The 19,029-nt window shown below is 38.5% G+C and overlaps 1 protein-coding gene across 3 annotated transcripts; it reads right to left on the bottom strand.

Annotated features, from left to right (window-relative positions):
- Window positions 1-3,994: 3,994 nt before the first annotated feature.
- On the bottom strand, window positions 3,995-18,750 carry LOC18447197 (uncharacterized). Of its 3 annotated transcripts, none has more exons than XM_006857298.4 (8): window positions 17,637-18,750; window positions 16,594-16,961; window positions 14,295-14,544; window positions 13,579-13,744; window positions 13,101-13,203; window positions 12,785-12,913; window positions 5,017-5,232; window positions 3,995-4,445 (listed from the first exon to the last, which is right to left on the bottom strand). In XM_006857298.4, the coding sequence occupies exons 1-8, from the start codon at window positions 17,878-17,880 to the stop codon at window positions 4,167-4,169; spliced, it is 1,755 nt and encodes a 584-aa protein (XP_006857360.1). In that variant the 5' UTR covers window positions 17,881-18,750; the 3' UTR covers window positions 3,995-4,166. The 3 variants fall into 3 exon arrangements, with proteins under 3 accessions (XP_006857360.1, XP_088728465.1, XP_088728466.1); XM_088872339.1 differs by having other exon boundaries at window positions 3,995-4,291; XM_088872340.1 differs by lacking the exons at window positions 3,995-4,445; window positions 5,017-5,232; window positions 12,785-12,913; window positions 13,101-13,203; window positions 13,579-13,744 and adding an exon at window positions 13,823-14,053.
- Between the last annotated feature and the right edge of the window lie 279 nt (window positions 18,751-19,029).

Genomic DNA, 19,029 nt, shown 5'->3' with positions numbered 1-19,029 from the left:
TCCTTTTTAAAAATTGTTCATCTAATGATAATAAAGCCACCAAAAAAATTGGAAATGAAAAAATCCTTCTAAGGCCTAGATCTAAGCATCTCACCAAAATTAATGGCCTATGTTAATTAAGCTAAAAAAATACTTTCTAGGTTTTTTTTTCAATTTTTTCTATTTTTGTGATTGTTCATTAGAATGAAAAGAGTGTATATTTCAAATTTTGGATCAAACAAGTTTATATAAGGATGCAACCTTATAATGTAGAACTATGTATGGACCTCAAAAATCCATTGCAAAAGGTAGTTTTAATGTTGAAAAACCCTTTGATTGATTATGTCGACATCGAGATGTATGACTATGAAAAATAAAAAGATTTTAAGTCTCAGAAAGAGTGCATTTTACAACATATTATCTACACCATCCAGTTTCAATATTTTTATATGTTTATAGATCGACTTGATTTTAACCATTTTTGAAATTTAAAATTTTATAATTAGATATAAAAATAGATTTTGAGATAATCCTAAGAACATTTTATATCAAAATTATATACCATGATAACATTTGAAGGTGCTCCTTACCTCTACAGCTACATGCATATGTATGCCAACTGGACCTATATATATATATATATATATATATATATATATATATATATATATATATATAATGCTTATATAGAGCTGCAGCCCAATGAAAACAAGTAGGGCTGCAGCCCTTAGCATCGCCCATTAATTTGGACGGTGTGGATTGCTCATAAAGGTCAACCCTCTTTTGCCTTTATCTTTTTTTTTGGAGGGAAAATTACAAACCCCCCAAGTATACTATCTATGCAACTTGCCCCAGCTAACCTTTTCTCTCACTTTTTCCCCAACAACCACCTTTCCTCATAAAACCCTCCAAGATAAAAAGTTGTTATTTTTTTAATGGAAATGCTCTCCTGACAAAAAAAAAAAGTCAATTGGCAGTCTCAAGTAGCGTATTGCCGGAGCTACCAATTCAACCGCCGGAGCGATGTGGCTCAAGAAGGTGTACTACCAGAGCATGTCTTGTCTTTGTACTGCTTGAGCGCTTGTTTTCGTTGCCGGAGCGACCTATTCAACTGCCGGAGCACTATGGTTCAAGAAGGTGTACTGCTAGTCCTTGCATTGCAAAAGCGCGTGTCTTCATTGCCGGAGTGACCCTCTGCATTGCTGAAGCGCGTGTCTTCATTGCTGGAGCGAACCTCTGCATTACTGGAGCACGTGTCTTCATTGTCGGAGCGACCCTCTACATTGCTGGAGCGCATGTCTTCATTGTCGGAGCGGCCCTCTGCATTTTGTCTTCATTGCCGGAGCAACTCTCTGCATTGCTGGAGGGTGTGTCTTCATTGCCTGAACGAGTCTCCACATTGCTGGAGCGTGTGGGTAAAATGCACGGGGAGAGAGTCGTGGTTAAAAGCCATGAGGAGAGAGAGGGGGATAGTTTAGTCTCTTTTTTCTTTTTTTGGATTGGGGGTATTTGTAAGGAAAGGTGGTTGTGGAAAAAAAAAATGAAAGAAAACGTTGGCTGAGGTAAGTTGCATAGATAACATACTTGGGGGTTTTGTAATTTTCCTGTAATTTTCCCTTTTTTTTTACTCGTTATAAGTTTATTTCATCCTCATTTTCCAACTCTCTAACTTTCTATCTCCCTTAGAGCTTTGCTAAGGTTTAGATGGAGAGAATTTGGGGCGGGGGTTTGCCATTGAGGTGGGGTTTTGTGCTTTGTCCGTGGAATTTTTGAGGTGTTCAATATTTGGGGTAGGTCTTATTTTGTAGAGAAAGAAGTGATTGCGGGAGGGTTTAGATGTGGAAAAGATCTGCAAATTGAGGTGTGAGAGAAATGGATGTTTGGGAGAGGGTGAAGGTGATGATGATGGGTATCAAGTTTTGGACAGAGAGTCAAGGCTGCACTGCATTGAGACAGAGACTTGAAGGTTTTGCAAGGAATGCACAGCTAAGGAATAGGGCTTGTTCACAAATAACCTAAACAGTCTATCCCCATTAACTTCTGGTAGTATTTGTAATATTAATACCATTTGGGAGAATTCCATACAATGAATATACCTGCAAAAAGAAGGATGATAGAAATTACATAGAAAGAAGATAGTCTAATAGCCTAATCAGTTTTTCAAAAGAGCGGACATTTTCAACTTTTTTTTTTTTGTTCTCTCAATCAAAAGTAAATAGGATGCTCCAAATTTCAAGTCCCTCTCTCGAGGGCTATTGTTTCTTCCATATTCAATTGAAATTCGGATTATGCACTGGTCTTTGCATGTCCATCTCTCTAGGGCTATTGTTTCTTCGATAGTCGGTTTCTTCCACATTCAATTGAAACTCAGATTATGCAGTGGTCTTTGCAAGTTCATCTCTCCAGGGCTATTGTTTCTTCCATATTCAATTGAAAATTCAGATTATACAGTGGTTCTACCTTTTTCTCATGTCCATGTATCTTGATGTCAAGATGATCAATTTGAGGATATTTGGGCATCAAAATAACCTCTTCTAGTGAAATTTTTGAAGTGCGCTATGATTTGATTGTTTAGAGCCTCACACTTATATAAACTTTTTCTTTTTTTAAATTCCTCAAAATATAAAGAACATCTATATAAACTTCCCAGTGTCTACTACAAAACAAAACCTAACAACAGCACTTGTTTAGCATAATTTAATAGTGCTATAATGGTGTCACCATAAAAATATACGGCCTTATCATACCAATAAGCAAATAGATGCATCCACCTTGTGCACAACAGCCCTTGTTTAGCATAATTTAATAGTATGCTACAATGGTGTTACCATACAAAATACATGGTCTTATCATATTCTATAAGTAAATAGATGCATCCACCTTGTGCCATAGTGATCAGCCAACTTCACTTGAGAAGAAGGCATTTCTACAAAATTATATGAACACATGCGCACACAATACACACACAACACAGATGATTTGTGTGCTGTTGCTTTTCGCAAAGCAATAATGCATTCAATGGTCCGAACCGGCTGCGTTTTCGTCCTCGTGATGAGGGTGGGGCCCTCAACAGTGGGCAAGAACAGCACAGAGTCATTAGTGGAAAGAAGTTTTCATTGATTATAAGATGGGGACACTCCACTTACCAATGTTCGGAAGTGGGTATAGTTAAGGGCAATCTCAGACAAACCAACCTCACCCACATACCGCCTCCTTTAGCAATCAAATTGTGTAATATGTAAGCAATTACTTTATGCGGGGGCCAAATGATCCATGCGTGCCTTCACCATTTTGAATGCAAGGTACATTTCTCTGACCATCATTCACAGGATACATACATGCACACATACATACATATAGTTATACATATGTACATAAACATATATAACATTGTGTGTGCACGCACATGCCGCATGCATACAGGCACGCAAGTATGTGTCCATGTATGGATGAATGTATATATCATATGTGTGTCAGCCTGCACGCGTATCTGTATATAATAGGCTGATGCCTTATAGTGGGATGACACTTAAGCCAGACGAAGTGATGCTTTCCAGACACAAAGAAATATTTGAAATTGCCACCTCTCCTATACTAGTGACTTTTGTCATTACCTCCAAATCTTGACCTCTTGGTTCATTGTAGCCTCACCTTTTCCCTTTCATGAGAACTCCAATTTCTGACCTCACCTTTTCAGTCCATCAAGGCCTCAATAAGAGACCCACTTTCAGTGCATTTCATATATCTCAATGACTCATATGGCATGGACTGGAGCACTTGATCCATTGCCTTATCGCATGCAATCATGAAACTTGCAGAAAAGCCACCACAAGTGGTTGCTTTAAGATATCTAGAAAGATGACTTTAAGCATGGATTCCTATTTCTGAGGACCTAAAGATCCACTAGTACAGTTGGGTTTTATCACCAAGTGGTTTTCCTGTCTAATTTTACCAAGATTCCCTTTTGGCAAGAATTGTTAATCCGATGAAAAAGATTCAAACGTCACACATAAAAGGAAAGAATACCAAGATTCATACATTATTGCTTTTATCTGTACAACTGATAGTGATTCAAGAAGATATGGCACGTGTACAAAAAGAACGAAAGCAAGAGGCAAAAGGGAAAGCATACTATGGTACATTGGACTAAGAGACTCATGCTCCATTGGACTTCGAAGAGGGATAGATTACCAAAACCGGTCCTTGTTAACACTTACGTACCCAGCCATTACTTTCCCCCCAGTGCTCCTCATACCATCTATGAGAAAACACCAAGTCGAACCCAATGCTCCAATGAAGAAATCGGCTTCAGCTGCCATCAAAAAGTTAACAAATGGATAATCGGTGCTTGTTCTTCTGCCGATGCTTGCCTCATAGGTAGCCATTGTTATGTTCCCCACTTGGCGTGTCACATTAGTGTAGTGAAAATTCCACTGAGTATATGATTTCGATTTATCAATGACTTCCTGATGGGCATGTATCGAAAAACATGTAAGATAAATGTAGAAATTTTTCAGTTGGATGATGTTGAAAGTGTCATTGGGCCTCTATTTTACGAGATTTTATATTATAAAAACATTCTCAAACATCTTGAGTAACTCTAAAACTCACATTAATTGAATTAATACCCCATCAAATATACCCTGCCATTGATAGCCTCAATTTATCGACTTTGGGGTATGAATTGAAAAAATATAAGAAATTTTCTATGTGATACTGTAAAAAGTGCATTTGGTCCCTCAATCTTATAACATTTTGAATTGTAAAAGCATTCCAAACATCTAAAGTAATTCTACAAAGTACACATTAATTGAATTAGGGGACCGATCAAAATTTTCCTGTTTTTTGATGGGTGTTTTCATTCAACTAATATGAACTTGTAAGAGGTAAGCAAATATCTCACTATTTCGTCTATCCAAAAAAGAAGAAAAAAAAATGACCCCCCAATTTTTTGTGTGTTGGGTGGGCGGGGGGGGGGGGGGTTTGTGTTTTGGGAGGGAGGGGGGCAAGGGGAAGGGGGAAGAGAGAGAGAGAGACCTGCATTTCAGAGGAGAGCCATATGTCTTTTAGGTTTGGAAAGTAACTCCGGATGCGGTCTGCAAGTCTTATGTAAGCCTCAAAACCAAATACTTCCATTTCACATGCCTTGTCACCCATTCTTACATGTATGCTTAAGAGGGGTCTAGGGACCCAAGGTTTATAATTTGACCAAACATATTTTTCCATCTCAGATCGCAGTTTAGCTTCAGATACCTGCAGATATAGAACTCTTTGGTTTAATGAAATGCATAAGTAAAATAATTTTTTTGGGAGGAAACTGCATAAGTAAAAACTTATGGTTAAGTTCAAAATCAACAAGGAAACGGATACATAAGAATACAAAACACAGTGAAAAAAGCTTTGGTAATGATACATGTTCCAATTTGAATTTTTACATCCTGTTCTCCAAGTATATGATGCAGATAAGGTACACTTAACTTTCCCATGATTCTTTTGAGGTGTCAAAGCAGGTAAAGTTCCTAGGGAGTAAACAACTAACAACAGTTCCACATGACAATTAGTAGCTGTTTTTGTGGGAAATTCTCTTAAAATAGGTTTACATCCTAGACCTTGGCCCTCATTTCTTATCTCAAACTCTGTAAAATTGTGGACAAGAGCAAACTACATGTTTCGCATTCCTCTCCTCTTTCTCTCTCTCTATCTCTCTCCCCGTTCCCCCTCCCTCCCCCCCAAAATTTTGCAATCAACAAGTAATCAATCGTTCTCTATTGAACCACCTAATCAATCGTTCTCTATGGACCCACCTTTCTATCTCTCACTTGCAAATGATACTTCTAAAACCAAATGTACGAGGTATGTCAAATTAATGTTAAAAAACTCAGCAAAAGACAATCGGGACTTGGCACCTTGCCGAGCTGGGAAACCCCCAACAGTTAGGTATTGAACTACTGTAGTACTCAAGCGACAACAACTTTGCGAGTTCTAGACGGACTCGATGAGTCTATTGGAACTCACTGATTTGGGCTGTTTGAGGATGCTTTGACAAATAGTGGAGGCATTGATTCTTGCAGACCGCATAAATTGGAGGATCAGCCTCAAAATTTTAGGTAACTTTACACTAGCGCATGCATGAGAGGAGTAAATTCTTAACATTCTCATCTTACTGTTTGAGGATGTTTTGTGATGTTAATACAAACAATTTGTGAAAGGACTACAGTCCTCAGATAGAAAGTCCATGAAAATAAACTCCAAATGGTTGAAAACTTTGATAAAGCACTTGCAAGGCGAAATACAGCTGTGTGCCAAGAATCACGTGAATTGGGGATCAGGACTGGGATTATTCAGGTCCACTGTGAGGCTATATTGCCCTGAACAGCCCCAGACGATGAATTTGGCATTGTGGATCAAATAGCGTCCAATCTGAAAGTTGGTGGAAGATTTGGAAACCATATTTCAACAATGCTTCTTAGAGTTTTAGAAGGTTTGGAGGTGACTATAGAGGGGAAGTCGAGTTCGCCATGGATCCAAAGGATACACATGCATCCTCGTGGTAAACTTGACATGAGAGGCCAGATGGAACCGAAATGGCTCAAACTTGACGTGGGGGTGAAAGATGATGCTTTAGAAAGGTTTTTTGAGGAATCAGGAAGATTGGAGAGGCTTATGAAGGTCAAACCAAGTTCACCGCAAGCTATTCAGAGGTCATATGCAGTACTCTATAGTCAACTTGAAGAGGTTCTTAATTGGTTAGTGCTGGATGGTTTGCAACACGGTGTCTTAGGTTCAATTCCTACCAAGGGTAGGGGCCCTCTCTCCACTGACTTTCCCAAAAAAAAACAGTTCCAAGAGGTGAGCTAAATGTAATCCTAATGGAATCAAAATTGCCGTAGGCAGTGTTAACCTTGTGATTCAGCCTTCCATTGACAAATCATGGGAAAGACGAGGGTCAACGTCATGTTCACTGCAAGATCAGCATGTGGGCAAATCGCCCCTCGCGATGAATTTGCATCTGGGGCCTAGCTGGAATCCAAATGGAGGACAGTTAGGTGTGCAGTCTTTGAATAATAAACTAAGAATGTGAGGAAAGTTTGCACCATTCGGTTGGAGTATTGGGTGTTCACCAAGGAGTTTGCTTTGCTAAATTCTTGCGGTGAACATGCACATCTGAGATTCTTAAGTAGATGCTATGGATTGATCAAGAACCATTTGAATTTCTATTTCCAAGATCTAACAGGATTATGACCAGATGAGCCTGAAATGCTAAGTGATTGAGGTAGGAAAAAAGGTTCTGCCTTGGGATCTTGATTTGAATATTCTTTCAAGAGAAAATTACATAAAAATCTGTTATATTTTGCGTTATTACCGATATACCAAATAGTTTCCGTTACGACATGTATGTCTGTTTTTTACTTTTTATAACGCAATTTTTTAAAAAATACCACTTTACCCTATTTCGGATGTTGAACATCCAAATTAGTGGGATTTTCGAATGTTCATCATCTGAAAATAGGCCTAAAGTTAAACATTAAATTTCTTATTTTCGAATGCTGAATATCCGAAATTAAAGAATTTTAGGATGTTCAACATCCGAAAATACCCCGATAGTGTAGTTATAACATTTTCGGATGTTGAACATCCGAATTTAAGAGACTTTCGAATGTTCAACATCCGAAAACAGAGAAAACGAAGGTTTATTTAACTATCAGGGTATTTTCGGATATTGAACATCCGAAAATCTCTTAAATTCGGATGTTCAACATCCAAAAATGTTATACTTGACGTTAAACTATCAGGGTATTTTCGGATGTTGAACATCCAAAAATCTCTTAATTTCGGATGTTCAACATCCGAAAATAGAAATTTTAACATTTAACTTTCGGCCTATTTTCGGATGTTGAACATCCGAAAAAGGGTAAAATGGTCTTTTTAAAAAATTGCATTATAAAAGATAAAAAACAAACATGTAATAACATAAACTATTTGGTATATCCGTAATAACGCAAAGTATAACGGATTTTTAAGTAATTTTCCCCTGTTTCAAAAACAAAGGAAGGTCCCGATTGAGATTTCACTAATAATCATGGAATATTGTCAGAATTCAGAAGAAGAATCTATTGCAGAATACAGCAAGTATAGTAGAGATTAAATCGCCAATCCAAAAAGTTCCTGAAGTTTTGAAAACCTCTTTGGGAAAATATTTGATTCTATTATCTTGAGAAACACAATATGAATTTGGAAGCAATCAGAACCATTGGATGAACCCTTTGGACAGGAAATCAAGTGGGATCCTTCATTAAGGACTATAAACTTACTAAATGGAAAAATATTTGTTCTCTATTATCTTGAGAAATGCAATATGAATTTGGAAGCAATCAGAGCCATTGGATGAACCATTGGACAGGAATCGAGTGGGGTCCATCATAAGGACTATAAACTTACTAAATCAGGCTGATGGTGAGCTCGACAATGCCGTGATTCCAAACCTCAAGTCACGGGTTGGGCCCAAATACGCAGGAAATCCCATGGGATGGTTTTTGGAAGTTTTCATAAGGACATTATTCAGAAACATCAGTCTAGAAGAGTTAAACTTGCCAATATTAAAGATTTGGCTTGCTCATCAAGTTTCAACCTCTATATAAGGGTCAACTTTGAGAGGCAAGGATCCTTTCTGAACAACCCTAGAGAGAGAGAGTTTGAGCCATAGTTACTAGGATCTGGAGAGAGGGAAGACCCTAGAGCAGAAGCAGGAGCGTGGGATGGAGCAATGCTTGAAAATCCATAGTTGAGGAGCGTGGGATGGAGTAATGCTTGAAAAACTGTAGTTGAGGGATCGAGATCCGAAAATTTTTTGGTAAAGGTATCAAGATCCTGTCAATTTAAATTTTCTAGGATTTAATGATAAAGTATATGGGATTGGGGTTGTGCGAAGCATAGAATCAAGGCTCCAAAAGATCACTTAACTGGGGCACTCTAGTTCCGGAATGACTTCCAATACATGGACTCAAACTAAGTGTCCTTGACCTTATTTTAACTCCTTTGGATTTTTCACTTAGATGCCATTGGGCAATATGGTTGACGAGAGGGCAGAGGCCTCTTATCTTCCATGCTCTCTCCCTCTCCTCCCTTACATGTTAATGCTTAAAATTAAAATTTTTTGTATTCTGACTATCCTTGTGCTTTCTCTCCAAAAGTGGTGGGCAATGCCATCACTGCTTCGCATTCACAATCCTAGCAACTTCTCTCTCTCAAGTGGTGAAAATCTCTTCTCTCTCTCTAACCCCCCGCCCCACCCCATCCCACCAAAAACAAAAAGAAAATGAGAGGTGGACAGGACACAGTGAATTACACTCTAGGTGGGTATCAAAACAACCTCTTCTAGTGAAAGCTTTGAAGTAGGCTCGAATTTGATTGTTTAGAGCCTCGGCTCTGTATAAACTTTTCCCTTACATAAATTATAGGTTATGAAAAGATAAAGAAGCTCCCCAAGTAGGGATGTGTCAAATTGTCTATAGCTCATAGATTAGACAAGAATTGTCATTCACAACAACTAAAATATGCTGGTGACCTATGCTCCCATTGTAAATGATCGCCTCGCTCCCAATGTAGAAGAAGCTCGATTCCAAGTTCATTGAGGATCTACTAATTATACATGGATCCAAATTTTGGATAAGAGAGATGTGAATCCCATTAACCAGGGATCTAGATGCCCAAATTTCTGGATTGCGATCCCCAAAGGCAAAAAACACCTGGAATCGAGATCTCTACCTTCGAAGCAAGGTATCGAGCTTCTGGAGCTAAATCGACCACGTACTTGGGAGGTTCCAATAACTATGGCTTGAGCATGAATTTGAGGTCATGTCTCGAAGGATAGCCGCTGAAACTGATACAAAGCTTCAAAATACAGATATTTATGATATTTCTTCGAGCTCTTGAGAGCAAAAATCAGGAAATTGAAGAGCAAAGCTAGAAGAGTTCTAGAAAGAGAGTCACATTTTTTATGCCCTTGCTTCTATAAGCAAGGTATACAGGGTTTATATCGATCCTAGAGTCTCATATATGTAAATTTTCTTATTTCTTGAGTTCTCGACTGTCTTTTGTAACCACAGACAAATTTCTTATAAGCAGTTAGAACTCTTACCGACCCCATGTTTAAATGAAAACTCTAGATTGTTATATGACCTTGCGTGAGTTTGTGTGCGTTCTCTAGTTTACGTGTCTAGAGTCACATCTTTCTAAAAATTTAGTACACTTGTTTGCCTAAAACTTATATTCCTTTTTGAGTTTCAGTGCAATGGATTTGTGGCTAGGCACCGAAGGGAGACCATAACATACTCTAGTGCGTGCAGGTAAGACCATAACATACTCAAGTTCGTTTTCTAGTTTCAATGCAATGGAGTCACGGCTAGGCTTATATTATTGGGGTCATGGGGGGTGCAGGCGCCTAGAGACATAAACTGGGGGATTGGCTCTAGGATCCTACTGTGTGCCATGCATAGAGAAAGAATGCATCTTACTTAAAAGTGAAGCTGCAAATGTAGTCGCATAAACCTGGCAACTATTGATAGAATTCTCAATCTGGAAATCCAATATTTGAGATTTTGAAATGGTTACTCCTAGGAATTGCATTATTCAAGAAGAATGAATCACATTATCACCACTCATGATGATGAGCCACATGCTTCCAAGATCATGTTTGTCAGTTTCAAGCTGTGAGAGCTCGAGGGAGAAGTCCAAAACATTGGAATGAATAGTGATATTTACAAAAAAATTTAACTAGGAGTCTGTGGCCAGTAGATCTACGTCAGATTCTAGGTCAGATATGGACTTTGTGGTCCGAAAGAAATACAAGAGTATTTGAGGATAGGGAGGCCAACCCCAACACTCATGCTGCTCACACCCGGGCCATAGTGATCCATTGGGCACAGCACCACAGAAGCTTCAAAGACCTGGCAACTGCCGACCTCCTCAATGGTTGGCTCAATGTTTTGGAGACTAGGCCAGATCGCATCTCCCGTTCTTCACTGTGGAAGCCCCCAAAGGTCAACCAGATTAAGCTCAACTTCAAAAGCTGCTCCCATGGCAACACAGGCCTTGTGGGCATCAGTGGTCAATTTAGAGGCCATAGCTACAACACCATTCTCAATTATTCCGGTCACATTGGTCATGCGGACTAGAGAGGGAGCAATTCACTCCTAGACAGCATCAAGAAATACAGTCACAGGTGGAAGGGGACTCAAAAAATGTCATTGCATGGGCCTCAGGTGCCTCCACCTGCCCATGGCGGCTTCAAAGCATCTTCGAGAATATTTTCTTTCTATGCAAACATCTCCTTTTGACATACCTGGCAAAAGGCGAATGCTAGAGTGGATGTACTCCCAAAGAAGGGGGTTATTTGACCTGTCATCAGCTGAACCTAATCAGCAATTCTTCGAGTCCACAGTATTGACCATTTACCTTTTTTTCCCCCCTTTTATGCATAATTTGCTTTCTCTAGCACCATTTTTAGAATGGTGTGCTTTCTCAAGTTTTTTGTACACGACCAAAAGGTGGCCCATTGGATGCGTTCACTTTATATCATGTAACTATATGAAAATTTAATAGAAATAAATTGTCAGCAATTCAATAAAAAAAAAAAAAGAACAAGAGAAGAAAACTGAGATAGTCAGTATCCCTATGCACAATTATTTTTTTTATTTTTTTTTTACCAAATACAATTTGAACTTGGGATGTAGCGTTACAGTCGTCAACACCTTCTCCAATCAAGCACCTTCTCCAATCAAGCACAAGGACCAATCCTAAACAGGGTACATCTGCTTGTTTGGAGTTTTGGACTTTTGGGACAACTTCAAACAGGTCAAACCATGGACCTTTTTCACCATACTGGGATGTCTACCTCTAAGCCAAAGCTTAAGGCGGAACATTGACTTTTGGGACAACTTCAAACGAGTCAAACCATGGAACTTTTTCACCATACTGGGATGTCTACCTCTAAGCCAAACCTTAAGGGGGAACATTCCTTCTCTGTGTGTCTGTGGCTACATGCAGCTTTTCCATAGATGGTCCAAACACTGAGTCACTTTGAAAATTACCCGCTTCAAATTCCAAAAAACTATGACGAAAATAGAGTAGAGGGCTACAAGTTCTTCATAGTTTGAGATATACAATAAATAAAAAACTACTATTTTGACTCGATATACTTAAGATATTCATGGACATACCAAAGTAGGAAAAGATAAAATCTGCTTATTTTCCTAAGAAAGTAAGATCTTATTTTCTAGGACAGCAAGACCTCATTTTCATATTGTATGAAACAGATTTGCAAGAGCTCGTGATGTTATAGATAGACAGAAGAGTTTGGGGCTAAGTGCACAAACGTTTCAGCAATTTTAAAGAACAAAGAGCAGATTTCTTGCATCAAACATTGTCAGTTTCTCGAGATGGTTAACACTTAACAGTATACAATACATGGGCAAGAAAGCAGTAGGGAAATTCTTCTGTACGAAGCACATGGTGGACTTGCAATTATTCATGTTACAAGCCAAAAAACTAAGGGAATGCATATTATAATCAAAGAACTATATCTGTTGGGGCCATCACAGTCCAGTGAAATGATGGATGGTGATGGAGTGAGGCCCCACATTGGCTCATGCTCTTTCCTGGTGGGTCCCACTCTCTCAATCACAGTCCATTCCATCAAATGGTCGTGACCACAATTGTCTATTGTTCTGTATAATTTATAGGATTATACTAGCTCTTTGTTAGTAACAAGTTATTGTTTCCAGAACTTGAAAATCATTCTCAGTACCTTGGGCCATTCTGCAGGTAAAGTTTCAAGAACCAGTTTCGCAGCCTGAGTTCCAAAAGCCTCATGGCGAGCAATGTTGAGCAGCTCGCATGTGTACTCACTTTGAAATCTCATGAGATAACGCACTGCCTGAACAAAAGGAAATGAAGTTCCCCTTGAAATATCAACAAAGAGATCTTTATATACTTAGTGCTTATTATAAAACGTACTAGATTTTCAAATGAAAATATTAGAGCCTTCTTTCACGTGTTTAATTATGGAATAGAAATGGGAGATGCATAAAGTTTTAGGAATCAGTTGGCTCTAGCAAAAATACCTGGGCACGCCACCACCTTCTATCCATTTTGCGGTGATTCTTAACCAAATTTCCACTAATTTCTGTTGTCGGTTGCATCTCATCCCAAGGATTACCCCATACTCTGCGATGATAGAATATAATTTGATTGCATGGATTGATGAAACATAGTTTCCAAGCACAAGACTATTAGAGTACACTACAACTTGTAATTTGGAAAAAGGGTTCCAGTGGATCATCACCATCCAATGAAATGATGGATGATAATGGGCAGAGGGTGGGACCCACACTGGGGTCATGACTAACTGATTGTGGGTCCCACACTCTTCATCACCATGCAACATTTCATTGGATGGTGATGACCCAACAGAATGCTTTCTCATGGACCATTGAATTATAATACATATTTTCCCAAATGGTTTGCCTTTTTGTATTCAATGACCAAAAGATTACTGCAAGAATAGTCTAACAAGTTGCACAGAAGGTACAATAACACCACCTTGGGACCCTTCCAGCCCATATTTCCTTGGATGTGTAATTCTCTTTGCTGGTTATAGTACCATTCTTCCAAGCATCCTGCATCTTTGCAAGTTCAAAGGCCTGTTCCTGACATTCAGCCGATGTCTCAGGAAAGAAGTAACAAGACCAGTGAGAGCGTGACATACCTACAGAACAAATCCATAGTCTAAGGAGATGCAAATTAAAAGTTCATCATTATTGTTTGATGAATCATGAACAACTAGTTGAAAAATCTGTTGATATTTAGCATTAGGCAAATGTCTACTACAAGCATATGGACTATGACATACTAAGTCCAATGAGATCACAACAGTTCAATAAAACCGTGGACAGTGACTAAGAACAGACAGGAACCTGCCACAATAACATTTGTGCCCAATGGTGAGCCCAACTCTCTCTCCATCACCATACATCTTCATTATATGCTGATGACCCCAGTGGACAATGATTTCCAACTGTCCACAAGATTATAGTACAGTTTCCTTACTATATACTGAACTAGAAACATCACCAAAGAAATGCTATTACTACCGTGAAAGCTTTCATGGTCCCACTCTCTCTCCATCACCATCCATCATTCCATAAGATGGTGATGATCCCAATGACCTACGAATTTCTTTTATCCATTGGATAATAGTATACTTTCACCTAGCATATACTAAAATAGGAACATCACCTGAGAAAGCCTAATACTACCTTGACAGCCTTCATGGTCAGCTCTATTGAAATATTTCGTAACAAGAACCCTCTTTTCACCGATTGCAATAGAAAGAAGCCCAACCATTCCAGCAATTTGAGCACCGATACCAAATCCAGGCTCCCTTTCCCAATCAGCAAGGAGAAACCGTGTTTGAGGGTCTCTACAATTGCGTGGATGCTGATGCATCCACAGATCACGTTGAACTGTCCTAGTTGAAGGAAGATTATCTACATCAGAACCTTCGACCTGCAATGAACAAATAGCTAAACAATAAGGTAATAAATAAATAAAAAACAACAATAGCATTAATAATACATAATAAATAGTGCCAATCGAGTGACCCTCATTCGAAATAAAACCATCTCCCATGCGTGTTTCAATGACTCATAATAAGTGGTTTTGGGTTAATAGAAGTACCTTGCAACCTAGTTTGCAATGCGTCTCTGTTATATTTGGTAATTGAATAGTCCAGACTCCAGGCCAAAAAAAGAAGAAGCAATGTTTAAGAAAAGGGATCAGCCATTCCGATCCGAGTCGGCAGTTTTGAAAATTAAAAAATAATAATAAATAAATTAAAAACAAGTGGGAATTGGAGATTCCAAGGCTCCCAAGACCTGGATCATCCACCCATCAGTCCGGATCAGAATCGGCCAATTCCAATCTGGTTTATTTTTTTCTCCAACCATGAAAAAAGTACTATTTTATCAGCTTTTGCTTCTTCTTTTTTTCCCTTTATTTTGTATATGTTTGCTCAATTTTCTCAAGTTTCTCAATTTAGTTATACAAGTTGAGTTCATACTCAACTTCATGTATTTAATTAATACATCAATACACAAGTCATTTACATTTTTTATGACATTTTTAAGTCAATATACAACTCTCTGGGTGCTGCCGTATAGTGCTCCAAGACACCATAAGCAAAATACGCAGCAAGTCACCAATAGTTTCTCGAATAAAATGAAAAATCCTATATACGGTGATTTTGAATGGCTGCCCAAAGTTCACATGTCAAAGATGTTGCCTCACATTAGGATTAGAGTTGGTGAAGGAACAAACACATAATTAAAAGGAATATAAATGAATACGGGCGAAATTTCTAACAAAATGACAACTAAACCTAGAAATTGACTATTATAACTAAAGATCGAGGTAAGACTGATGGAACAATGCTAGAACTAGAGTGGCCCACTCTAAAAAGAAAACCATCATGAGCGAAGTCCAAATCTTCATAACTGTATAATTGCAGTAGGGGCTGGTCTAAAGGCAGCATACCGCACAAAAGACAATTAAGGCAGATCATCTGGGAAAACACCACCACTATCCACCCTAAAAGTATTCAAAGGAAGATTTAGGCCTCATGAAAAGAAAGCTGAAAGCAGGGAGTAGAAAGTACATTTAAAAGAGCTAAAATGATTAGAATGTGGGAATATCAAACCAGAAAATCAAAATCAAAATAAGAATAAAAAGGTGAGAATGTTGAGATGTTAAGAAGGACTATCACTAAAACATGTAATTTGATGTTTTACATACCATGAAAAATACAATGAGCAAGACAAGAATGAAACATTATCTGCTTGATGATTGGAATGGAGCAGATGCAGCCAGATAATTGATGATGATGGCTAGCTGTCTGGTTGTTCACTAGTTGTTACTACATAAATACAATAAGACCCCTACATAAACTAAGTGGGAATCCAAGTTCATAAGATATACAGAACTATGAATCATAAATTCAGTAAATAATGGGAGAATCACTTGCAAGAAGTAATGGATAAGATGCATGAAATTTCAACAGCATATTTTTTATTCATCCACTTCCACGACTCCATCTTGTAATGGCTTTTGATCGGCCATCCATTATACCTCCAAAACAACAAGCCTATGACTGCTTCAAACTTCCGTATTCTAACTTATTAAACAGATTTGTCACTGGCGGACAAACACACATTAAGCACACAAACCAAACACAACATACACGATGCACGAGTGCACATGCTCATGCACCAACAAATTCCACAATCCACAAGATCACCAATCCTAGTATTTGTGTATGCATGCATATCTTAAGCTAAAATGTAATGCACACACGAAGATTCATAATCATACATATTGAAACGAAATAGATGGGTCTATGAATGCCTACACATCAGCAGACGTGCATGGACATGCCCTGCATGCATATAACAAGTCACACGATACTACTCTATAAACACACAAATAAGCAATACAGAAATAATTTTTCAACAGAGACATGATCTCTTGAAGGAGTTCATGAAAAAACTTGTAAAAACATACCCACGGTGGAAATACAGGTTCAGATCCTCCATGATGCCCCAACTGCCTCCCCCCACCCAATTGTAAAGTTGGTGGGTGCAGTTCAAGACCTAAATACCCTTTCCAAAGACTCCAATGAGGAAATGTTCCATTTTCTCCATAGCTGTCAAGTTTCTTATTCTTGATTATGCTCAATTTGCAGTTCTCGATATGAGGAGCTTTGGGTATATCAGACTGGTTCAATCCCTGTTTACTCCAAAAGGTATAGTCCTTGCTTGGTGCTTGGTGTAACTGTGAGCTCCACATCGAATACAACAGAGAGAGTTTCTGATCAGTGCTTCTATCACTATCTGCCCCATTTTCCGCCTCTTTTGGCAATGAATTGCAGCCTATTGGTAAAGCAAAGCACCTTCAATTCTCCAAATCCATTAAGAAAAATCCCAAGTATTCCAACAAGTTATGTAACAGAAGAAATCAACAAAAAAGCCCTGCAATTTAGAGGTACGTAACGGAATGCCATGAAACATAAATGCGGTTACTATATTAGTCATTTTAACTGAAAAACTCCCAAGAAAATAGAAAGTTCTTTACAATGACATGCAATCAAAAAGAATATAAGTTACCCTTCAAAGAGAAAAAGTAACTAAAAAATGGAAAGAACGCCTTAAATTCATTTTGATCTATGCTGGTACTCTGCAATTCTATCTTGATATCATCTAGTGAGACCACTTATCAAATGCAATAATGGAATTCAAGTGTTTTTCATAAATTGTGAACTTCTTTTATGGGAATTGATCTTTAATTGGGTAATTGTCTGACAACTTTCATAAAGATAAAAATTATATGACAATAATTACTGGAAAATAGACAAATTTTCAATTCACAGTAGTTCACCAACTGAGAGACATGAAAGGGAAAAAAAATCTTCATATGGGCTTTCCTATTAGAGAAAACAATCTTTATGTGGGCTTTCCTATTCTTGGATAAACTGATAAAGAATGAAAGAGCTGCATGATACCAAACAATTAACATATGCAATTGAATCAAAAGATGGACCCACTTACCCATTTCCTTGGGTATCTGATTTCTCCTGAATTTAACGTCCTGTGTTGTTGCAGGAACAGAAAAAGAAAGCCCAACCTCCATGGATTTGTCACTAGTTCTGTAAGTACTTGCAGCAAGTAACAGAAAACTGACTAAGGCCCCAGATAAAAAGGCCATTACCCCTGTGCATGAACAAGAGGAGCTCATTTGCAGAGCCTTCTGAGAAAATCCTCTCAAAAGCTTCTTTTGAATGTCACCTTCCATCTCTCTCTCAAAGACCGATGATAGTTTCTTTATACATCTCCTCCACGGATTTTCTCTGTTCTGATCTTTTCTTCCGCACTGTCATGGAGCAGAGATGCTCACTCGCTTCATGCCTCTGTAGACTTCTCTCTTCGGAATGCAGTCTCTCTCAAAGTAATCATTATCTCTTCTTCTAATCCTGAGTTTTCCTATGCCTTCTTTTCTTGGACATTAAATTTACAGACCCACAAAGCTGTCTCTGTCTTCATCTGCACTTTACCCATGCTTCAAAAGCAAGTCACGAGCACAAAGATTCTCTCTCTCTCTTTCCTTCCTGGTTTCTTCCTCTCCCACGTTTGGCTCACTTCCCAACTAATCACAACGTTCTCTCTCTCTCTCGTTCTCTCTCTACTTCCAAACTAAACAAAACTCTCTCTAACAAAAAAACACGCACTCTCTCACTTCCCAACTAATAAAATAACCCTCTCTCTCTCTCTAAAACTTTCCCTCTCCTGCCAGGCTCCAGGCTAATCTCTCTCTCATCAGACTGGATATACTCCTCTTTCTGCCTCTTTAAAGCTTAAACTGAACACATGTTCTTTCTAAATATCCTCCTTCCAAAATTCGCAGATTCCCATCAAACCAAAAAACACACACTCTCTCTCTCTCTCACTAAAACTCTCTATTTACAGTAACTAAGCTCTCCCTCTCTACATCCAGATTGGATATACCCTGTTTACGCACTCTTCATTTTTAAACCGAACACATTTTCGTTTCAAGTTTTCTCTTCCAAAATTTGTCAGATGTAGAGAGAGAGAGAGTTAGAGAGAGAAAGAAAGCCATTAAAGCCCAGCAACCACACAATCATTCGCAGGTGACTGCATTCCACCTGCAAATTTCTGGAGAGAGAGAGAGAGAATATATTCCGCTGTAAGCATCTCTTACACGGACCCGTGCCCGCTGATCTAAGCCGTCAATGCGATGATTTTAATCATGATCATACGGTGGTGAATTGGAGTAAGATTGAAGAAAAGGATGGATGATAACTGGGGTGGGTATGAAAATTGTATCGGGATTTGGAGTGCCGAGAACCCCACAAAAAGCCTGCACAATCTGATATTGTGATTTTAATGAAATGTCCATTTTCTTAGTTTATATATCAAAACTGCC

This window comes from Amborella trichopoda, chromosome 7, assembly GCF_054954075.1.
Source record: "Amborella trichopoda isolate Santa Cruz 75 chromosome 7, AtrichopodaSantaCruz75HAP2 v2.0, whole genome shotgun sequence".
NCBI classification, from domain to species: domain Eukaryota; kingdom Viridiplantae; phylum Streptophyta; class Magnoliopsida; order Amborellales; family Amborellaceae; genus Amborella; species Amborella trichopoda.
Note: the sequence above shows the minus strand (reverse complement) of the source record. Positions and strands in the feature narration are given on the sequence as shown.

Bases quoted from the DNA above. Each gene is read 5' to 3' on its own strand.
- LOC18447197 (XM_006857298.4), bottom strand. From the start codon at position 17,880: ATGGAAGGTGACATTCAAAAGAAGCTTTTGAGAGGATTTTCTCAGAAG. The intron at 13,745-14,294 runs GTAGTATTAGGC...TTTGTTCTGTAG, and splicing joins TGACCATGAAGGCTGTCAAG to GTATGTCACGCTCTCACTGG. The intron at 13,204-13,578 runs GTGGTGTTATTG...CTATCATCGCAG, and splicing joins TGGGCTGGAAGGGTCCCAAG to AGTATGGGGTAATCCTTGGG.